The sequence below is a fragment of the Lethenteron reissneri genome, unplaced genomic scaffold (genome assembly GCF_015708825.2).
Source record: "Lethenteron reissneri isolate LAM-NWPU_2019-01 unplaced genomic scaffold, ASM1570882v1 scaffold_1638, whole genome shotgun sequence".
Taxonomy (NCBI): Eukaryota; Metazoa; Chordata; class Hyperoartia; order Petromyzontiformes; family Petromyzontidae; genus Lethenteron; species Lethenteron reissneri.
This window is the reverse complement of record NW_026891375.1, coordinates 2,987,427-3,011,297: the sequence shown is the minus strand read 5'-3', so window position 1 is coordinate 3,011,297 and position 23,871 is coordinate 2,987,427. Positions and strand designations below refer to the sequence as shown.

General features: G+C 54.4%; 1 protein-coding gene across 2 annotated transcripts; it reads right to left on the bottom strand.

Moving 5' to 3' along the window:
- Window positions 1-78: 78 nt before the first annotated feature.
- LOC133362907 (uncharacterized) lies at window positions 79-18,121 on the bottom strand. Of its 2 annotated transcripts, none has more exons than XM_061581873.1 (8): window positions 17,892-18,121; window positions 16,982-17,096; window positions 9,517-9,642; window positions 8,271-8,393; window positions 7,534-7,644; window positions 4,809-4,898; window positions 1,772-1,888; window positions 79-890 (listed from the first exon to the last, which is right to left on the bottom strand). In XM_061581873.1, the coding sequence occupies exons 2-8, from the start codon at window positions 17,093-17,095 to the stop codon at window positions 687-689; spliced, it is 885 nt and encodes a 294-aa protein (XP_061437857.1). In that variant the 5' UTR covers window position 17,096; window positions 17,892-18,121; the 3' UTR covers window positions 79-686. The 2 variants fall into 2 exon arrangements, with proteins under 2 accessions (XP_061437857.1, XP_061437858.1); XM_061581874.1 differs by having other exon boundaries at window positions 17,988-18,121.
- Window positions 18,122-23,871: the final 5,750 nt, after the last annotated feature.

Genomic DNA, 23,871 nt, shown 5'->3' with positions numbered 1-23,871 from the left:
CCGTGGATGAATCTGCTCGGAGTGAGTCTTTATTCAGCTGCGGTGTGGAGGTTTGCGGTTCGAACCGGCAGTCCGCCCTGGTAAACGAAACGATTTAAACCGAACTATTTTGTTTATTTTACTCTGTAATACGGCCCCACTGAGCTATACCGTTAAAGCTCCGTTGTTCAGATGCGACGCCGCTAATCACAAACGGCAGCTCAACGAAGTCGGGATCGAACCCACGACCTCCTGTAGACCAGGAGAGGTAGTCAACATCTCCTAGCCACCGTGATGATGATGATGAGAGAGAGACGCAAACTCCAAATCTACAGCAGCAGGCATCAGGGAGGTGGTGGTGGAGGTGGTGGTGGTTGTGGTGGTGGAGTCATTGGTGGTGGAGGTGGTGGAGTCTTGTTAGTAGTGGTGGTGGTGGAGGTGGTGGTGGTTGTTATGGTGGTGGAGCCGTAGGTGGAGGTGGTGGTGGTAGTGGAGGTAGTGGAGGTGGTTGAGGTGGTGGTGGAGGTGGTTGAGGTGGTGGTGGTGGTGGTTGAGGTGGTGGTGGTTGAGGTGGAGGTGGTGGTGGTGGAGCCGTAGGTGGTGGAGGAGGTTGGTGGTGGAGGTGGTGGTGGTGGAGGTGGTTGAGGTGGTGGTGGTGGAGCCGTAGGTGGTGGAGGTGGAAGGGTTGGTGGTGGAGGTAGTGGTGGTTATGGTGGTGGAGTCTTGTTAGTATTGGTGGAGGGGGTGGAGTAGTCGTTGGTGGTGGAGGTGGTGGAGTCGTTGTTGGTGGAGGTGGTGGAGGTGGTGGAGGTGGAGTGTTGTTCTCCGCAGTGCGTGTATTTCCGGAGTCGTTTGATGTCCCTCTGAGTCGCTGCACCCAGACATTCCTCTTCTGCCGGTCGCTTCTGTTCCTGTGAGAAAGCATCAGCATCAGCAGCATCAGCAGCACCGTCATCATCAGCAGCATCATCATCAGAAGCATCATCAGCAGCATCACCATCAGCATCATCACCATTATCATCACCAGCAGCATCACCATCATCAGCAGTATCATCACCATCAGCATCATAATCATCACCATCATCAGCAGCATCAGCATCATCACCATTATCACCATCATCAGCAGCATCAGCATCATCACCAGCATCATCACCATCATCATCACCATCATCATCACCATCAGCATCATCAGCAGCATCACCATCATCACCATCAGCATCATCATCATCAGCATATGCACGCAATCTAACATCCCCCCCCCACCCCCCAGCTGGAGTTAGTGGAAGAGCTAAGAAGGAGGAGGGGTGCGTTGTAGAGTGACGTAGAGTGACGTCGTAGAGTGACGTAGAGTGACGTCGTAGAGTGACGTAGAGTGACAGCGTAGAGTGACGTAGAGTGACAGTGTAGAGTGACGTAGAGTGACGTAGAGTGACGTCGTAGAGTGACAGCGTAGAGTGACGTAGAGTGACGTAGAGTGACGTTGTTGAGTGACAGTGTAGAGTGACGTAGAGTGACGTAGAGTGACGTTGTTGAGTGACAGTGTAGAGTGACGTAGAGTGACGTAGAGTGACGTCGTAGAGTGACAGCGTAGAGTGACAGTGTAGAGTGACGTTGTTGAGTGACGTAGAGTGACGTAGAGTGTCGTAGAGTGACGTCGTAGAGTGACAGCGTAGAGTGACAGTGTAGAGTGACGTTGTTGAGTGACGTAGAGTGACGTAGAGTGTCGTAGAGTGACGTCGTAGAGTGACGTAGTTGAGTGACGTAGTTGAGTGACGTAGAGTGACGTTGTCACCTTGGGCACGCATCGTGGGGAGATTGGTGGTGGGGGGGTGGTGAGCGGGGAGGCCGCGGTCGTGGGGCGCCCGTAGGTCCGCTCAGCCAGAAGCTGGCGGATGGAGGGGAGGGAGAGCTGTGGGCGGGGGGGGGGCGGTGGGAGGTTTATCCCGTGGTGGTGGTGTGGTGGTGGTAGTGGTGGTGGTGTGATGGTGGTGGTAGTGGTGGTGGTGTGGTGGTGGTAGTGGTGGTGGTGTGGTGGTGGTGGTGTGGTGGTGGTGATATGGTGGTGGTGTGGTGGTGTGATGGTGGTGGTGGTGATATGGTGGTGGTGGTGGTGGTGTGGTGGTGGTGATATGGTGGTGGTGGTGTGGTGGTGTGATGGTGGTGGTGGTGGTGGTGTGGTGGTGGTGATATGGTGGTGATGGTGGTGGTGTGGTGGTGGTGTGTGGTGGTGGTGTGGTGGTGGTGGTGATGGTGGTGGTGGTGGTGTAGTGGTGGTGGTGGTGTGGTGATGGTGGTGGTAGTGGTGGTAGTGGTGGTGGTGGTGTGGTGGTGGTGGTGTGGTGGTAGTGGTGGTGGTGTGGTGGTGGTGGTGTGGTGGTGGTGGTAGTTTTGGTGGTGGTGGTGGTAGTGGTGGTGGTGTGGTGGTGGTGGTGTGATGGTGGTAGTGGTGGTGGTAGTGGTGGTGGTGTGGTGGTGGTGGTGTGATGGTGGTGTGGTGGTGGTGGTGTGGTGGTGGTGGTGGTGATATGGTGGTGGTGTGGTGATGGTGGTGTGTATGGTGATGGTGGTGTGTATGGTGATGGTGGTGTGTATGGTGATGGTGGTGTGATGGTGGTAGTGGTGGTGGTGTGGTGGTGGTGTGATGATGGTGGTGGTGGTGGTGATGGTGGTGTGTGTGGTGATGATGGTGTGTATGGTGATGGTGGTGTGTATGGTGATGGTGGTGTGTATGGTGATGGTGGTGTGGTGGTGGTGGTATGGTGATGGTGGTGTGTATGGTGATGGTGGTGTGGTGGTGGTGTGATGGTGGTGTGGTGGTGGGGTTGTGGTGGTGTCGTGGTGGTGGTGATGGTTGTGGTGTGATGATGGTGATGATGATGACGGCGATGGTGGTGGTGGTGGTGGTGATGGTACCTTGAGGAATTGCAGGGTGTATGGCTCTGAGTCGTGGTGATGGTGGCAGTGATGGTGGTGATGGCACCTTCAGGAAGTGCAGGGTGTACGGCTCTGGGTGGTGATGATGGTGGTGATGGTGATGATGATAGTGATGGCAGTGATGGCAGTGATGGTAGTGATGGTAGTGATGGTAGTGATGGTGGTTATGGTGATGGTAGTGATGGTACATTCAGCAAGTGCAGGGTTTACGGCTCTGGGTGGTGATGATGGTGGTGATGGTGATGATGGTGGTGATGGTAGTGATGGTGATGATGATAGTGATGGTGATGATGTTGAGTGATGGTGGTGATGGTGAGTGATGGTGATGATGTTAGTGATGGTGATGATGTTGAGTGATGGTGGTGATGTTGATAGTGATGGTGATGATGGTGATGATGGTGGTGATGGTGTTGATGGTGATGATGGTAGTAGATGGTGATGATAGTGATGGTGGTGATGGTGGTGATGGTGATGGTGGTGATGGTGGTGATGATGATAGTGATGGTGGTGATGATGATAGTGATGGTGATGATGGTGGTGATGGTGGTGATGGTGGTGATGATAGTGATGGTGGTGATGGTGGTGATGGTGGTGATGGTGGTGATGATAGTGATGGTGATGATGGTGATGATGGTGGTAATGGTGGTGATGGTGATGGTGGTGATGGTGATGATGATAGTGATGGTGATGATGGTGGTGATGGTGATGATGGTGGTGATGGTAGTGATGGTGATGATGATAGTGATGGTGATGATGGTGGTGATGGTGTTGATGGTGTTGATGGTAGTGATGGTGATGATAGTGATGGTGGTGATGGTGGTGATGGTGATGATGATAGTGATGGTGGTGATGGTGGTGATGGTGGTGATGATGGTGGTGATGGTGGTGATGATGATAGTGATGGTGGTGATGATGATAGTGATGGTGATGATGGTGGTGATGGTGTTGATGGTGTTGATGGTAGTGATGGTGATGATAGTGATGGTGGTGATGGTGGTGATGGTGATGATGATAGTGATGGTGGTGATGGTGGTGATGGTGGTGATGATGATAGTGATGGTGGTGATGATGATAGTGATGGTGATGATGGTGGTGATGGTGGTGATGGTGATGATGATAGTGATGGTGGTGATGGTGGTGATGATAGTGATGGTGATGATGGTGATGATGGTGGTAATGGTGGTGATGGTGATGGTGGTGATGGTGGTGATGGTGGTGATGGTGGTGATGTGGTGATGGTGATGGTACCTTCAGCAAGTGCAGGGTGTACGGCTCTGGGTGGTGGTGATGGTGATGGTGATGATGGTGGTGATGATGGTGATGGTGATGATGATGGTGATGATGGTGATGGTGATGATGATGGTGATGATGGTGATGATGGTGATGGTGATGGCACCTTGAGCAAGGGCAGGGTTTACGGCTCTGGGTGGTGATGATGGTGATGGTGATGATGATAGTGATGGTGGTGATGATGGTGGTATTCGTGATGGTGGTGATGGTGGTGATGGTGATGATGGTGATGATGATAGTGATGGTGGTGATGGTGGTGATGGTGATGATGCTAGTGATGGTAGTGATGGTAGTGATGGTGATGATGATGGTAGTGATGATGGTGATGATGGCACCTTCAGCACGGGCAGGGTGTACGGCTCTGGGTGGTGATGATGGTGGTGATGATGGTAGTGATGGTGATGGTAGTGATGGTGATGATGATTGGTGATGGTGATGATGATAGTGATGGTGGTGATGGTGATGATGGTGATGGTGGTGGTGATGGCACCTTCAGGAAGGGCAGGGTGTACGGCTCTGGGTGGTGATGATGGTGGTGATGGTGGTGATGGTGGTGATGGTAGTGATGGTAGTGATGGTAGTGATGGTGATGGTGGTGATGGCACCTTGAGGAAGTGGAGGGTGTACGGCTCTGGGTGGTTCTTCACTTCCTGGGTGACTCTGCTCTTGAACGCCTCGGGCTCAATGGAGCCCTCCTGCAAACCATCGGTAGTGGTGGTTGTGGTGGTTGTGGTGGTGGCGGTAGTGGTGGTTGTGGTGGTGGCAGTGGTGGCGGTAGTGGTGGTAGTGGAGGCGGTGGAGGTGGTGCATGGGTGAGTCGGTTGGTGAGTGGTTGGTGAGTTGGTTGGTGAGTTGATCGGTGAGTCGATTTGTGAGTTGGTTGGAGAATTGGGTTGGTGAGTCGGTTGGTGAGTTGGTTGGTGAGATGGTTGGTGAGATGGTTGGTGAGTGGGTTGGTGAGATGGTTGGTGAGTTGGTTGGTGAGTGGGTTGGTGAGTTGGTTGGTGAGTTGGTTGGTGAGTTGGTTGGTGAGATGGTTGGTGAGATGGTTGGTGAGATGGTTGGTGAGTTGGTTGGTGAGTGGGTTGGTGAGTTGGTTGGTGAGATGGTTGGTGAGTTGGTTGGTGAGTTGGTTGGTGAATTAGTTGGTGAGATGGTTGGTGAGTGGGTTGGTGAGTTGGTTGGTGAGTTGGTTGGTGAGTGGGTTGGTGAGTTGGTTGGTGAGCGGGTTGGTGAGTGGGTTGGTAAGTGGTTGGTGAGTTGGTTGGTGAGATGGTTGGTGAGTGGGTTGGTGAGTGGGTTGGTGAGTTGGTTGGTGAGTTGGTTGGTGAGATGGTTGGTGAGATGGTTGGTGAGTTGGTTGGTGAGTTGGTCGGTGAGTTGGTCGGTAAGTGGTTGGTGAGTTGGTTGGTGAGTTGGTTGGTGAGTTGGTTGGTGAGTTGGTTGGTGAGTGGGTTGATGAGTTGGTTGGTGAGTGGGTTGGTGAGATGGTTGGTGAGTGGGTTGGTGAGTGGGTTGGTGAGTTGGTTGGTGAGTTGGTTGGTGAGTGGTTGGTGAGTGGTTGGTGAGTTGGTTGGTGAGTTGGTTGGTGAGATGGTTGGTGAGTTGGTTGGTGAGTGGGTTGGTGAGTTGGTTGGTGAGTGGTTGGTGAGTTGGTTGGTGAGTTGGTTGGTGAGATGGTTGGTGAGTTGGTTGGTGAGTGGGTTGGTGAGTTGGTTGGTGAGTGGTTGGTGAGTGGTTGGTGAGATGGTTGGTGAGTTGTTTGGTGAGTGGGTTGGTGAGTTGGTTGGTGAGTTGGTTGGTGAGTTGGTTGGTGAGTGGGTTGGTGAGTTGGTTGGTGAGTTGGTTGTTGAGTTGGTTGGTGAGATGGTTGGTGAGTTGGTTGGTGAGTTGGTTGGTGAGTGGGTTGGTGAGATGGTTGGTGAGTTGGTTGGTGAGATGGTTGGTGAGATGGTTGGTGAGTTGGTTGGTGAGATGGTTGGTGAGATGGTTGGTGAGATGGTTGGTGAGTTGGTTGGTGAGTTGGTTGGTGAGTTGGTTGGTGAGTGGGTTGGTGAGATGGTTGGTGAGTTGGTTGGTGAGATGGTTGGTGAGATGGTTGGTGAGTTGGTTGGTGAGATGGTTGATGAGTTGGTTGGTGAGTTTGTTGGTGAGTTGGTTGGTGAGATGGTTGGTGAGTTGGTTGGTGAGTTGGTTGGTGAGTTGGTTGGTGAGTTGGTTGGTGAGTTGGTTGGTGAGTTGGTTGGTGAGATGGTTGGTGAGTGGGTTGGTGAGTGGGTTGGTGAGTTGGTTGGTGAGTTGGTTGGTGAGATGGTTGGTGAGTTGGTTGGTGAGTTGGTTGGTGAGTTGGTTGGTGAGATGGTTGGTGAGTGGGTTGGTGAGTGGGTTGGTGAGTGGTTGGTGAGTTGGTTGGTGAGATGGTTGGTGAGTTGGTTGGTGAGTTGGTTGGTGAGATGGTTGGTGAGTGGGTTGGTGAGTGTTTGGTGAGTGGGTTGGTGAGTGGTTGGTGAGTGGGTTGGTGAGTGGGTTGGTGAGTGGGTTGGTGAGTGGTTGGTGCGTGGGTTGGTGAGTGGGTTGGTGAGTGGGTTGGTGAGTGGTTGGTGAGTTGGTTGGTGAGCGGTGTGGAGAGTGGGGTGGTGAGTTGGTTGGTTGGTGAGTGGGTTGGTGAGTTGGTGAGATGGTTGGTGAGTTGGTTGGTGAGTGGTTGGTGAGTTGGTTGGTGAGTGGGTTGGTGAGTGGGTTGGTGAGTTGGTTGGTGAGATGGTTGGTGAGTTGGTTGGTGAGTTGGTTGGTGAGTGGTTGGTGAGTTGGTTGGTGAGTGGGTTGGTGAGTGGGTTGGTGAGTTGGTTGGTGAGATGGTTGGTGAGTTGGTTGGTGAGATGGTGAGATGGTTGGTGAGTTGGTTGGTGAGTGGGTTGGTGAGTTGGTTGGTGAGTGGTTGGTGAGATGGTTGGTGAGTTGGTTGGTGAGTTGGTTGGTGAGTGAGTTGGTGAGTTGGTTGGTGAGATGGTTGGTGAGATGGTTGGTGAGATGGTTGGTGAGTGGGTTGGTGAGTTGGTTGGTGAGTTGGTTGGTGAGTTGGTTGGTGAGTTGGTTGGTGAGTGGGTTGGTGAGTGGGTTGGTGAGTTGGTTGGTGAGTTGGTTGGTGAGTGGGTTGGTGAGTGGGTTGGTGAGATGGTTGGTGAGTTGGTTGGTGAGTTGGTTGGTGAGTTGGTTGGTGAGATGGTTGGTGAGTTGGTTGGTGAGATGGTTGGTGAGTTGGTTGGTGAGTGGGTTGGTGAGTTGGTTGGTGAGTGGTTGGTGAGTGGTTGGTGAGTGGTTGCTCCTCACCAACAAGGCCGACACGAGTTGGTGCAGGGTCTGGGTCGCCTCGGGGTGCCTCTGCGCCAACTCGAGCACTTTGAGGAGGTTGCCCAGGAATCCATGACTCCGAGATCCGCGCTGCACGCACGGAGCACACGGTCAGCTCTGAGACCCGGTGGAAACTCTCACTCTGAGACCCGGTCTCCCTGAGTCTCACTCTGACCCTGAGACCCGGTCTCCCTGAGTCTCACTCTGACCCTGAGACTCAGTCTCCCTGAGTCTCACTCTGACCCTGAGATCCGGTCTCCCTGAGTCTCACTCTGACCCTGAGACCCGGTCTCCCTGAGTCTCAGTGGAGATTCTGACCCTGAGACCCGGTCTCCCTGAGTCTCACCCTGACCCTGAGACCCGGTCTCCCTGAGTCTCACCCTGACCCTGAGACCCGGTCTCCCTGAGTCTCAGTGGAGACACTCACCCTGAGACCCGGTCTCCCTGAGTCTCACTCTGACCCTGAGACCCGGTCTCCCTGAGTCTCAGTGGAGACACTCACCCTGAGACCCGGTCTCCCTGAGTCTCACCCTGACCCCGAGACCCGGTCTCCCTGAGTCTCATTCAGACTCTGACCCTGAGACCCGGTCTCCCTGAGTCTCATTCAGACTCTGACCCTGAGACCCGGTCTCCCTGAGTCTCACCCAGACTCTGACCCTGAGACCCGGTCTCCCTGAGTCTCTAGTTCCTGAGACCCAGAGTCTCTAACCTCTGACCTCTGGGTTGCACGGGAGGCCATCCTCGCAGCATGCCTTGAACGTGACCCCTGACCCCTGGCAGAGGTCAGAGTTGAAAGGTGACGACGCCGTGACCTCTGGGGTCTCTGCCACGGCTTGGGTCTGCACGAAACACCGGGTCAGGGGTCAGAAGTAACAGGTCAAGGGTTGTACGCGTCGAGTGTGTTGGGGGGTGAAGGGTGAGTGACGGGTGAAGGTGAGGAGTGGTGAGCGAGTGGTGAGTGGTGAGGAGTGGTGAGGAGTGGTGAGTGGTGAGGAGTGGTGAGCGAGTGGTGAGGAGTGGTGAGTGGTGAGGAGTGGTGAGCGAGTGGTGAGCGAGTGGTGAGGAGTGGTGAGCGGGTGAGGAGTGGTGAGGAGTGGTGAGGAGTGGTGAGCGAGTGGTGAGTGGTGAGCGAGTGGTGAGAGTGACGAGTGACGAGTGGTGAGCGAGTGGTGAGTGGTGAGCGAGTGGTGAGTGGTGAGGAGTGGTGAGCGAGTGGTGAGCGAGTGGTGAGAGTGACGAGTGGTGAGCGAGTGGTGAGTGGTGAGTGAGTGGTGAGTGGTGAGTGAGTGGTGAGGAGTGGTGAGTGGTGAGGAGTGGTGAGAGTGACGAGTGGTGAGTGGTGAGGAATGGTGAGCGAGTGGTGAGAGTGACGAGTGGTGAGTGGTGAGTGAGTGGTGAGAGTGAGGAGTGGTGAGCGAGTGGTGAGGAGTGGTGAGGAGTGATGAGCGAGTGGTGAGCGAGTGGTGAGGAGTGGTGAGTGAGTGGTGAGTGAGTGGTGAGGAGTGGTGAGTGGTGAGGAGTGGTGAGAGTGACGAGTGGTGAGTGGTGAGGAATGGTGAGCGAGTGGTGAGAGTGACGAGTGGTGAGTGGTGAGTGAGTGGTGAGAGTGAGGAGTGGTGAGCGAGTGGTGAGGAGTGGTGAGGAGTGATGAGCGAGTGGTGAGCGAGTGGTGAGGAGTGGTGAGTTTGACTCACCGCAAGGTCCCGCACCAGCGTGTGCGCTGCGCGTAGCGATGCGCTGGTGAGTGGTGAGTGAGTGGTGAGGAGTGGTGAGTGGTGAGGAGTGGTGAGTGGTGAGGAGTGGTGAGTGAGTGGTGAGTGTGGCTCACCGCAAGGTCCCGCACCAGCGTGTGCGCTGCGCGTAGCGATGCGCTGGTGAGTGGTGAGTGAGTGGTGAGGAGTGGTGAGTGGTGAGGAGTGGTGAGTGGTGAGGAGTGGTGAGTGAGTGGTGGGTGTGGCTCACCGCAAGGTCCCGCACCAGCGTGTGCGCTGCGCGTAGCGATGCGCTGGTGAGCGGTGAGGAGCGGCAAGAGACGTCGAGCAGGGAGCAGACGAGGGCTGAGAGGCGGGCACGCTCACCACTCGCTCCCTTGCTCACCACACAGACACAGACTCCTTGCTCACCACACAGACACAGGCTCCCTGCTCACCACACAGACACAGGCTCCCTGCTCACCACACAGACACAGGCTCCTTGCTCACCACACAGACACAGACTCCTTGCTCACCACACAGACACAGGCTCCTTGCTCACCACACAGACACAGGCTCCTTGCTCACCACACAGACACAGACTCCCTGCTCACCACACAGACACAGGCTCCCTGCTCACCACACAGACACAGGCTCCTTGCTCACCACACAGACACAGACTCCCTGCTCACCACACAGACACAGACTCCCTTGTTCACCACACAGACACAGACTCCTTGCTCACCACACAGACACAGACTCCTTGCTCACCACACAGACACAGACTCCTTGCTCACCACACAGACACAGACTCCCTGCTCACCACACAGACACAGGCTCCCTGCTCACCACACAGACACAGACTCCCTGCTCACCACACAGACACAGACTCCTTGCTCACCACACAGACACAGACTCCCTTGCTCACCACACAGACACAGACTCCCTGCTCACCACACAGACACAGGCTCCCTGCTCACCACACAGACACAGGCTCCCTGCTCACCACACAGACACAGACTCCCTGCTCACCACACAGACACAGGCTCCCTTGCTCACCACACAGACACAGACTCCCTGCTCACCACACAGACACAGACTCCCTTGCTCACCACACAGACACAGACTCCCTGCTCACCACACAGACACAGACTCCCTGCTCACCACACAGACACAGACTCCCTGCTCACCACACAGACACAGGCTCCCTGCTCACCACACAGACACAGACTCCCTGCTCACCACACAGACACAGACTCCCTTGCTCACCACACAGACACAGACTCCCTGCTCACCACACAGACACAGGCTCCCTGCTCACCACACAGACACAGACTCCCTGCTCACCACACAGACACAGACTCCTTGCTCACCACACAGACACAGGCTCCTTGCTCACCACACAGACACAGGCTCCTCGCTCACCACACAGACACAGGCTCCTTGCTCACCACACAGACACAGGCTCCTTGCTCACCACACAGACACAGACTCCCTGCTCACCACACAGACACAGACTCCCTTGCTCACCACACAGACACAGGCTCCCTGCTCACCACCCAGACACAGACTCCCTTGTTCACCACACAGACACAGACTCCTTGCTCACCACACAGACACAGACTCCCTGCTCACCACACAGACACAGACTCCTTGCTCACCACACAGACACAGACTCCCTTGCTCACCACACAGACACAGGCTCCTTGCTCACCACACAGACACAGGCTCCCTTGCTCACCACACAGACACAGACTCCTTGCTCACCACACAGACACAGACTCCCTGCTCACCACACAGACACAGACTCCTTGCTCACCACACAGACACAGACTCCTTGCTCACCACACAGACACAGACTCCCTGCTCACCACACAGACACAGGCTCCTTGCTCACCACACAGACACAGACTCCTTGCTCACCACACAGACACAGACTCCTTGCTCACCACACAGACACAGACTCCTTGCTCACCACACAGACACAGACTCCTTGCTCACCACACAGACACAGACTCCTTGCTCACCACACAGACACAGACTCCCTGCTCACCACACAGACACAGACTCCTTGCTCACCACACAGACACAGACTCCTTGCTCACCACACAGACACAGACTCCCTGCTCACCACACAGACACAGACTCCCTGCTCACCACACAGACACAGACTCCTTGCTCACCACACAGACTCCCTTGCTCACCACACAGACACAGACTCCCTGCTCACCACACAGACACAGACTCCCTGCTCACCACACAGACACAGACTCCCTTGCTCACCACACAGACACAGACTCCCTTGCTCACCACACAGACACAGACTCCCTTGCTCACCACACAGACACAGACTCCCTGCTCACCACACAGACACAGACTCCCTTGCTCACCACACAGACACAGCCTCCCTTGCTCACCACACAGACACAGCCTCCCTTGCTCACCACACAGACACAGACTCCCTTGCTCACCACACAGACACAGACTCCTTGCTCACCACACAGACTCCCTTGCTCACCACACAGACACAGACTCCCTGCTCACCACACAGACACAGACTCCTTGCTCACCACACAGACTCCCTTGCTCACCACACAGACACAGACTCCCTGCTCACCACACAGACACAGACTCCCTGCTCACCACACAGACACAGACTCCCTTGCTCACCACACAGACACAGACTCCCTTGCTCACCACACAGACACAGACTCCCTGCTCACCACACAGACACAGACTCCTTGCTCACCACACAGACTCCCTTGCTCACCACACAGACACAGACTCCCTGCTCACCACACAGACACAGACTCCCTGCTCACCACACAGACACAGACTCCCTTGCTCACCACACAGACACAGACTCCCTTGCTCACCACACAGACACAGACTCCCTGCTCACCACACAGACACAGACTCCCTTGCTCACCACACAGACACAGCCTCCCTTGCTCACCACACAGACACAGACTCCCTGCTCACCACACAGACACAGACTCCTTGCTCACCACACAGACACAGACTCCCTTGCTCACCACACAGACACAGGCTCCTTGCTCACCACACAGACACAGGCTCCCTTGCTCACCACACAGACACAGACTCCTTGCTCACCACACAGACACAGACTCCCTGCTCACCACACAGACACAGACTCCTTGCTCACCACACAGACACAGACTCCTTGCTCACCACACAGACACAGACTCCTTGCTCACCACACAGACACAGGCTCCTTGCTCACCACACAGACACAGACTCCTTGCTCACCACACAGACACAGACTCCTTGCTCACCACACAGACACAGACTCCTTGCTCACCACACAGACACAGACTCCTTGCTCACCACACAGACACAGACTCCTTGCTCACCACACAGACACAGACTCCCTGCTCACCACACAGACACAGACTCCTTGCTCACCACACAGACACAGACTCCTTGCTCACCACACAGACACAGACTCCCTGCTCACCACACAGACACAGACTCCCTGCTCACCACACAGACACAGACTCCTTGCTCACCACACAGACTCCCTTGCTCACCACACAGACACAGACTCCCTGCTCACCACACAGACACAGACTCCCTGCTCACCACACAGACACAGACTCCTTGCTCACCACACAGACACAGACTCCTTGCTCACCACACAGACACAGACTCCCTGCTCACCACACAGACACAGACTCCCTTGCTCACCACACAGACACAGCCTCCCTTGCTCACCACACAGACACAGCCTCCCTTGCTCACCACACAGACACAGACTCCCTTGCTCACCACACAGACACAGACTCCTTGCTCACCACACAGACTCCCTTGCTCACCACACAGACACAGACTCCCTGCTCACCACACAGACACAGACTCCTTGCTCACCACACAGACTCCCTTGCTCACCACACAGACACAGACTCCCTGCTCACCACACAGACACAGACTCCCTGCTCACCACACAGACACAGACTCCCTTGCTCACCACACAGACACAGACTCCCTTGCTCACCACACAGACACAGACTCCCTGCTCACCACACAGACACAGACTCCTTGCTCACCACACAGACTCCCTTGCTCACCACACAGACACAGACTCCCTGCTCACCACACAGACACAGACTCCCTGCTCACCACACAGACACAGACTCCCTTGCTCACCACACAGACACAGACTCCCTTGCTCACCACACAGACACAGACTCCCTGCTCACCACACAGACACAGACTCCCTTGCTCACCACACAGACACAGCCTCCCTTGCTCACCACACAGACACAGCCTCCCTTGCTCACCACACAGACACAGACTCCCTTGCTCACCACACAGACACCGGCTCAAGGTCCACACCCAGGGTAGCGCACACAGCACGATGGGGCAAGTGACAGGGTGTGAACCCGCGGCCATCGTGAACCCACGGCCATCGTGAACCCACAGCCATTGTGAACCCACAGCCATTGTGAACCCACAGCCATTGTGAACCCACAGCCATTGTGAACCCACGGCCATCGTGAACCCACGGCCATCGTGAACCCACGACCATTGTGAACCCACGGCCATCGTGAACCCACGGCCATTGTGAACCCACGGCCATTGTGAACCCACGGCCATCGTGAACCCACGACCATTGTGAACCCACGGCCATCGTGAACCCACGACCATCGTGAACCCACGGCCATCGTGAACCCACGGCCATCGTGAACCCACGACCATCGTGAACCCACGGCCATCGTGAACCCACGGCCATCGTGAACCCACGACCATCGTGAACCCACAGCCATCGTGAACCCACGACCATCGTGAACCCACGACCATCGTGAACCCACGACCATCGTGAACCCACGACCATCGTGAACCCACGACCATCGTGAACCCACGACCATCGTGAACCCACAGCCATCGTGAACCCACGACCATCGTGAACCCACGGCCATCGTGAACCCACGACCATCGTGAACCCACGACCATCGTGAACCCACGACCATTGTGAACCCACGGCCATCGTGAACCCACGACCATCGTGAACCCACAGCCATCGTGAACCCACGACCATTGTGAACCCACGGCCATCGTGAACCCACGACCATTGTGAACCCACGGCCATTGTGAACCCACGGCCATTGTGAACCCACGACCATCGTGAACCCACGGCCATCGTGAACCCACGGCCATCGTGAACCCACAGCCATTGTGAACCCACAGCCATCGTGAACCCACAGCCATCGTGAACCCACGACCATTGTGAACCCACAGCCATTGTGAACCCACGGCCATTGTGAACCCACGGCCATTGTGAACCCACGACCATCGTGAACCCACGGCCATCGTGAACCCACGGCCATTGTGAACCCACGGCCATCGTGAACCCACAGCCATTGTGAACCCACAGCCATCGTGAACCCACGGCCATCGTGAACCCACGGCCATTGTGAACCCACAGCCATTGTGAACCCACAGCCATCGTGAACCCACAGCCATCGTGAACCCACGACCATTGTGAACCCACGGCCATTGTGAACCCACGGCCATTGTGAACCCACGGCCATCGTGAACCCACGGCCATTGTGAACCCACAGCCATCGTGAACCCACAGCCATTGTGAACCCACAGCCATCGTGAACCCACAGCCATTGTGAACCCACGGTCATTGTGAACCCACGGCCATTGTGAACCCACGACCATCGTGAACCCACGACCATTGTGAACCCACGACCATTGTGAACCCACGACCATCGTGAACCCACGACCATTGTGAACCCACGACCATCGTGAACCCACGACCATTGTGAACCCACGACCATTGTGAACCCACAGCCATCGTGAACCCACGGCCATTGTGAACCCACGGCCATTGTGAACCCACGGCCATTGTGAACCCACGGCCATTGTGAACCCACGGCCATTGTGAACCCACGGCCATTGTGAACCCACGGCCATTGTGAACCCACGGCCATTGTGAACCCACAGCCATTGTGAACCCACGGCCATTGTGAACCCACGACCATTGTGAACCCACGGCCATTGTGAACCCACGGCCATCGTGAACCCACAGCCATCGTGAACCCACGACCATTGTGAACCCACGACCATTGTGAACCCACGACCATCGTGAACCCACGACCATCGTGAACCCACGACCATTGTGAACCCACGACCATCGTGAACCCACGACCATTGTGAACCCACAGCCATCGTGAACCCACGACCATCGTGAACCCACGACCATTGTGAACCCACGACCATCGTGAACCCACGACCATTGTGAACCCACAGCCATCGTGAACCCACGACCATTGTGAACCCACGACCATCGTGAACCCACGACCATCGTGAACCCACGACCATTGTGAACCCACGACCATCGTGAACCCACGACCATCGTGAACCCACGACCATTGTGAACCCACAGCCATCGTGAACCCACGACCATTGTGAACCCACGACCATCGTGAACCCACGGCCATTGTGAACCCACGGCCATTGTGAACCCACGGCCATTGTGAACCCACGGCCATTGTGAACCCACGGCCATTGTGAACCCACGGCCATTGTGAACCCACGGCCATTGTGAACCCACGGCCATTGTGAACCCACGACCATCGTGAACCCACGACCATTGTGAACCCACAGCCATCGTGAACCCACGACCATCGTGAACCCACGACCATTGTGAACCCACAGCCATCGTGAACCCACGACCATCGTGAACCCACGACCATTGTGAACCCACAGCCATCGTGAACCCACGACCATTGTGAACCCACGACCATCGTGAACCCACGGCCATTGTGAACCCACGGCCATTGTGAACCCACGGCCATTGTGAACCCACGGCCATTGTGAACCCACGGCCATCGTGAACCCACGACCATCGTGAACCCACGACCATTGTGAACCCACAGCCATCGTGAACCCACGACCATCGTGAACCCACGACCATTGTGAACCACAGCCATCGTGAACCCACGACCATTGTGAACCCACGACCATCGTGAACCCACGGCCATTGTGAACCCACGGCCATTGTGAACCCACGGCCATTGTGAACCCACGGCCATTGTGAACCCACGGCCATTGTGAACCCACGGCCATTGTGAACCCACGGCCATTGTGAACCCACGGCCATTGTGAACCCACGGCCATTGTGAACCCACGGCCATTGTGAACCCACGGCCATTGTGAACCCACGGCCATTGTGAACCCACGGCCATTGTGAACCCACGGCCATTGTGAACCCACGACCATTGTGAACCCACGACCATTGTGAACCCACGGCCATTGTGAACCACGGCCATGTGAACCCACGGCCATTGTGAACCCACGACCATTGTGAACCCACAGCCATTGTGAACCCACGGCCATTGTGAACCCACGGCCATTGTGAACCCACGGCCATTGTGAACCCACGGCCATTGTGAACCCACGGCCATTGTGAACCCACGGCCATTGTGAACCCACGGCCATTGTGAACCCACGGCCATTGTGAACCCACGGCCATTGTGAACCCACAGCCATTGTGAACCCACGGCCATTGTGAACCCACGGCCATTGTGAACCCACGGCCATTGTGAACCCACGACCATTGTGAACCCACGGCCATTGTGAACCCACGGCCATTGTGAACCCACGGCCATTGTGAACCCACGGCCATTGTGAACCCACGGCCATTGTGAACCCACGGCCATTGTGAACCCACGGCCATTGTGAACCCACGGCCGTCGTGAACCCACCAGGAGGCTGCTGACGGCCGCCCTGGCGCAGTGCAGGGCGTGCGGGGGGAGCCGCAGGGAGGCGGCCAAATCGATCAGCGAGCACAGGAAGTCGGAGAGGGACGCGGGCTCCATGCTGGGGGGGGGGAGGACGAGGTTATGGGGGTCCCAGGGGTGGAGGTAGAGTGGGGGGGGGGGTCCCAGGGGTGGAGGTAGAGTTGGGGGGGTGGCTCCCAGGGGTGGGGGTAGAGTGAGGGGGGGGGTTCCAGGGGTAGAGTTGGGGGGGTCTCAGGGGTGGGGGTAGAGTGGGGGGGGGGGCAGGGGTAGAGGGGGGGGAGCTCCCAGGGGTGGGGGTAGAGTGGGGGGGGGTCCCAGTGGTAGAGTTGGGGGGGTCTCAGGGGTGGGGGTAGAGTGGGGGGCAGGGGTAGAGGGGGGGGCTCCCAGGGGTGGGGGTAGAGTGGGGGGGTCTCAGTGGTAGAGTTGGGGGGGTCTCAGGGGTGGGGGTAGAGTGGGGGGGGTCCCAGTGGTAGAGTTGGGGGGGGCTCAGGGGTGGGGGTAGAGTAGGGGGGGTCCCAGTGGTAGAGTTGGGGGGGGCTCAGGGGTGGGGGTATAGTGGGGGGGGTCCCAGTGGTAGAGTTGGGGGGGTCTCAGGGGTGGGGGTAGAGTGGGGGGGGTCCCAGTGGTAGAGTTGGGGGGGTCCCAGAGGTGGGGGTAGAGTTGGGGGGGGGGGGGTAGAGTGGGGGTGTTGCCAACTTTAACATTAAAACGAAGTACCATTGAAGAATCGCAGCTAAGAGACAAACAACAACAACAACACCGTAGTTTATGTTTATATTGCACCGCGTCCACCTTATCGAAAATACCAACAACAATTTAAACTTAAAATCTCAGCAACGGCCTCCGAACTCCATCCGAGACACGCGGCACCCACCACGTGGTCACCGCAGCACCGTGTGTGGGGACAGGCGACGTTTCGGGCAACGGCCCTACTTCATGGCGCACGCAGGAACATCGCAGCGCGACTCACCTGCTTCTCGACACGCGCGTGTGTGGCTCTGCGTGACTCTGTGCGCGTGTGGTGATGTGTGTGCAAGTGTGTGTGTGTGTGTGCAAGTGTGTGTGTGTGTGTGCAAGTGTGTGTCGATGTGTGTGTGTGAGTGTGTGTGTGAGTGTGTGTGTGAGTGTGTGCAAGTGTGTGTGTGTATCGATGTGTGCCTGTGTGTGTGTGTAAGTGTGTGTGTGCGTGTGTGTGTGTGTGCAAGTGTGTGTGTGCAAGTGTGTGTGTCGATGTGTGTGTGTGTAAGTCTGTGTGTGAGTGGTTGTGTGAGTGTGTGCAAGTGTGTGTGTGTATCGATGTGTGCCAGTGTGTGTGTGTGTGCAAGTGTGTGTGTGTACGTGTGTGTGTGTGCAAGTGTGTGTGTGTACGTGTGTGTGTGTGTGTGCAAGACAAAGATCCCCCGTGTAGCCTCTAACAGGCTGTAGGGGCAAGTGCTGCGGTCGATCAGCAGCGCCTACGAAGGCTGGAACGGTGCACGAGGAGTGGGTGGGTGGGTGGCCAGCACACTTAGACACACACACACATCGACACACACACACACTTGCACACACACACACACTTGCACACACACACACACACTTGCACACACACACACACACACTTGCACACACACACACACACTTGCACACACACACACAGACTTACACACACACACAGAGTTGCACACACACACAGACTTGCACACACACACACTTACACACACAGACTTCTTCTTGGTTCTTTCGGTAAAGTCACGTAGAAGGGAAGTAGTAAAATAATAAAAATAAAACATAATAAAATAATTCTCACGACGTTTCGGCTACAACGCAAGCAGCCGTCTTCAGGTGAAGAATGAGACACTGCCAAGCTTGGAGCTTATATATAAGCTGCGTTGGAGGTGGAAGAAGAGCACCTTAACAAAAGAATGTGCATATGAAGAGGAATTTAGCATATTCATGGCAAATGCGTAGGAGGTGGGCGGGGGGGTTTCAAAGTCATATTATGCCCATGCATTATGCAGGATCAACAGCACCAAGGGGGGGGGGTGCAGGGATTAGCAGTAACAAAGGAAAGGAATGTTAATGATATGTAGCTGCAGTTACTCAACAACCACGTAGAAAACTAAAGTATAAACTACCTAAAAAACTAAAGTATAAATAGCATAGCACCATCAGTATACTTACTATACTCTACACTAAGCTGAGTTACTAACAGCAAGTAATACATTACAATTCTACGTCGTAAAAATTATATAATATGCTTCCATCTAAACTTTATTCTATTGCATCACACGAGCATATACCGTACTATATACTGCCAACATTAAATGATATACTGTATTGCTGTAAACCAACCTATACCTTATACATTTAATATAACACTATGTATTATTCTACCCACCCTAATGTGTATCGAAATGGTTTATTACGTCCTTCCAATGATTGCTAAGCCAGAATCCATCTTCTCGGTTAAAATTGTCTCTGTGTTTGTATATGTGGATCGCCTCATGAACGAATCTCTCATGATAGCCAGATGGCTTGCAGAGAACCTCTGTCTTGGAGAAGTCAATATCATGTGAGCCCACTGAGTTGTAACAGTGATCTGCCACGGCTGAGGTGTTTGTCCTACCGTGTTTCAGGTCAGCCTTATGTTCACGGATGCGGTCCGAGACATGTCGTTTGGTTTCCCCAATGTAACTGCTACCACAGAGGCAACTTAGTTTGTAGACGCCAGGGTACTGTATGTCTGGAACCACATCTTTTACAGACGGTACCAGATCACGGATTTTATGTACTGTGTTGAATCGGACCTGGATCTTGTGTTTAATCAGGATTTTGGAGATCTTTTTTGTGACCCCAGCAATGTAGGGTAAGGTGATGGTCTTGAAAGGCTCCTCAACAGGATCCTTCTTGATGGTTGGAGTTACACACACAGACTTACACACACACACCGGCACACACATACACTTGCACACACACTTACACACACACACTTACACACACACACTTACACACACACACTTACACACACAGACTTACACACACACACCGGCACACATACACACACATTTACACACACACAGACTTACACACGCACAGACTTACACACACACACTTGCACACACACACACCTGATGATGATTGCGTGTGTTGCAATCGAAACGTCGTGAGCATTTATTTGTTTAATATTTTTATTATTTTATTACTTCCCTTCTACGTGATGACTTTACCGAACGAGCCAAGAATATGAATCCCTGCAGTCACGAAAGCTTAAAATCGAAATTTTTTTTATTTCATGTTTATGGTGTATTTTTTTTATTCAAAACGAATTATCATCATCATTAAGGCTCTACTTGGGGAAGCTTGTCTTTGTGTGTGGTGCAAGGCCATATTTATCAATTTGCTAAAGCTTGGCCACAATATCTGGACTTGTCTTCATGTAAATCAATGCATAGATTTCTAACACAGTGCCGGTAGCCTTCATAGGTGCTGCTCCATAATAGCACTTGCCCCAGCAGTCTGTAGAGGCTACACGGGGGACCTTTATCTGTGTCTACCGTCACAGGTGCTGCTGCTACTCGCCACTAACAGCACTTGCCCCAGCAGTCTGTTAGAGGCTACACAGGGGATCTTTGTCTGTGTCTACCTTCACAGGTGCTGCTGCTACTCGCTACTAGCAGCACTTGCCCCTACAGTTTGTTAGAGGCTACACAGGGGATCTTTGTCTGTGTCTACCTTCACAGGTGCTGCTGCTACTCGCTACTAGCAGCACTTGCCCCTACAGTTTGTTAGAGGCTACACGGGGGACCTTTATCTGCGTCTACCTTCATAGGTGCCGCTGCTACTCGCTACTAACAGCACTTGCCCCTGCTGTCTGTTGAGGCTACACGGTGGGCTGGAGACCTGCGTCTTTATCTGTGTGTAACAGGGGGTTAGTGTGTAACAGGGGGTGAGTGTGTAAGGGGGTGAGTGTGTAACAGGGGGTGAGTGTGTAACAGGGGGTGAGTGTGTAAGGGGGTGAGTGTGTAACAGGGGGTGAGTGTGTAAGGGGGTGAGTGTGTAAGGGGGTGAGTGTGTAAGGGGGTGAGTGTGTAACAGGGGGTGAGTGTGTAACAGGGGGTGAGTGTGTAACAGGGGGTGAGTGTGTAAGGGGGTGAGTGTGTAACAGGGGGTGAGTGTGTAACAGGGGGTGAGTGTGTAAGGGGGTGAGTGTGTAACAGGGGGTGAGTGTGTAAGGGGGTGAGTGTGTAACAGGGGGTGAGTGTGTAACAGGGGGTGAGTGTGTAACAGGGGGTGAGTGTGTAACAGGGGGTGAGTGAGTGTGTAAGGGGGTGAGTGTGTAAGGGGGTGAGTGTGTAAGGGGGTGAGTGTGTAAGGGGGTGAGTGTGTAACAGGGGGTGAGTGTGTAACAGGGGGTGAGTGTGTAACAGGAGGTGAGTGTGTAACAGGTTTGTAATTGTCGACATTGCGGTGGTTGTGACATCGCCCAGAGAGAAGGAAGCTCCAGGGATGTGTGGACATCAACGCATTGCCAAACATGCCACGGACATCACCGCCACCGCCACCATCAACACCGCCACCATCACCATCACCGTCATCATCAACACCATCACCGCCATCACCGCCATCACCACCATCATCAACACCATCATCACCATCGACAACATCAAGACCATCATCATCATCATCACCACCATGATCACCATCACCATCATCATAACCACCACCATCATCATAACCATCACCACCATCACCACCATCATCACCATGATCACCATCACCACCATGATCATCACCATCATCATAACTATCACCACCATCATCACCATCATCATCACCATCAACACCATCAACACCGCCACCATCAACACCATCAATACTATCACCGTCATCAACACCATCACCACCATCACCACCATCATCAACACCATCATCACCATCGACAACATCAACACCATCTCCATCAACACCATCACCACCATCATCATCATCATCACCATCCACAACATCAACACCATCACCATCATCACCATCGACAACATCAACACCATCATCAACCATCACCATCAACACCATCACCACCATCATCACCACCATCATCACCATCCACAACATCAACACCATCATCACCATCGACAACATCAACACCATCACCACCATCACCATCAACACCATCACCACCATCATCACCATCCACAACATCACCACCATCACCATCATCAACCATCATCATCACCATCAACACCATCACTTGCATCAAAATCACCAACCACCGTCACCACCATCATCATCGCTACCATCGCAAGAGCGATTCGAGTTGTCAACGTTTTGTTTTGCGTGGCAAGCCCTCTTACTCACTGGCTGTGTGGTCGGGTGGTGGGGGGTTTCACGACACAGCATTTTATATTTTGCGGGCGCTCTAACCAAGCCACCCACCCACCACCAAACCCAGCCCCCCTCTCTCTTGTGGAAGAGGGATCGCTCAGCAACATTGACCCCATCAGCATCATCAAGCCATGCATGTTAACAGCAAGCAAACTACATTGAGTGTTACGGGCCAATTGTACCAAGAATTATTGTTTTCAAGTAGAGTAAAGGCTGCTGACAATGTTTTTAATAAAACCGAAGTTATGAGAAAGAAAAAAGAATAAAGAGAGACACAGCGAGAGAGAAAAAAATAAGTATAACCCGTAAAAACAAAGTTTTTCACTATAAATCCTTTATATGCGTGACGGCTAGAGTCCTCTCGTCCTCTGGCTTGAGATGGCTGCCACCTATGGGTCAGATGATTGCATGCAACCATTAAGCAATTGGTAATTACATATTTTAAAATGTTTCCCTAAACAGTGTAAAATTTTGGAACATTTTTTTTCACGAAAATTAATTGTCACGCACAACGAGTCTGTGTGCAAAATGTCAGCTCGATTGGATCACGGGAAGTGGGTTAAAAAACGACCGAAAGATTTGCACGGTCGTAAGCAAGCAAGTGAACTTAATATAAAGGATTTAATAAGAGAGAGGGCGAGGAAGGTGGCCCTGGAGGGGAAACGTCCGGCCAGCAGCCTGCGCATCAGCCGCGCTCTGGTCGGAGCCCCAGGGTGTGTGGGCTGGAGTTCCGCCGTGCGGCGTGGCTGGTGACCCACGCCGTGCCGGCCTTCAAGGAGCGGTGGGCGATGGAGGAGGCCGTGTGCTCGGTGGCAGATGACGGGGAGCTCTGCATGCTGATATGAGCTACCCGACGGAGGCCGTTGGACTGCTAGAAGGACTGCGTGCAGAACGAGAGAGAAAGCGAGAAAGTGAGCGAGAGGGTGAGCGAGAGGGTGAGTGAGAGAGCGAGCGAAAGAGTGAGCGAGTGAGTGAGCGAGAGAGTGAGCGAGAGAGTGAGCGAGAGAGTGAGCGAGAGAATGAGCGAGAGGGTGAGCGAGAGAGTGAGCGAGAGGGTGAGCGAGAGGGTGAGCGAGTGAGTGACTGAGAGAGTGAGCGAGAGAATGAGCGAGAGAGTGAGCGAGAGAGCGAGAGAGTGAGGCGAGGTGAGTGACGAGAGAGTGACCGGAGAGTGAGCGAGAGGTGAGCGAGTGAGTGACTGAGAGAGTGACCGAGAGAGTGAGCGAGAGGGTGAGCGAGGGTGAGCGAGTGAGTGAGCGAGAGAGTGACCGAGAGAGTGAGCGAGAGGGTGAGTCGAGAGTGAGCGAGTGAGTGAGCGAGAGGGGGGAGAGTTAGTGACCGAGAGTGAGGCAGAGATGAGCGATAGAGGTGAGCGATAGATAGAGCGAGAGAGTGAGCGAGTGAGGTGTGCTGAGAGAGTGGAGTCGAGAGGGTGAGCGAGAGACTGAGAGAGTGAGCGAGAGGTGAGCGAGGAGTGAGCGAGAGGGTGA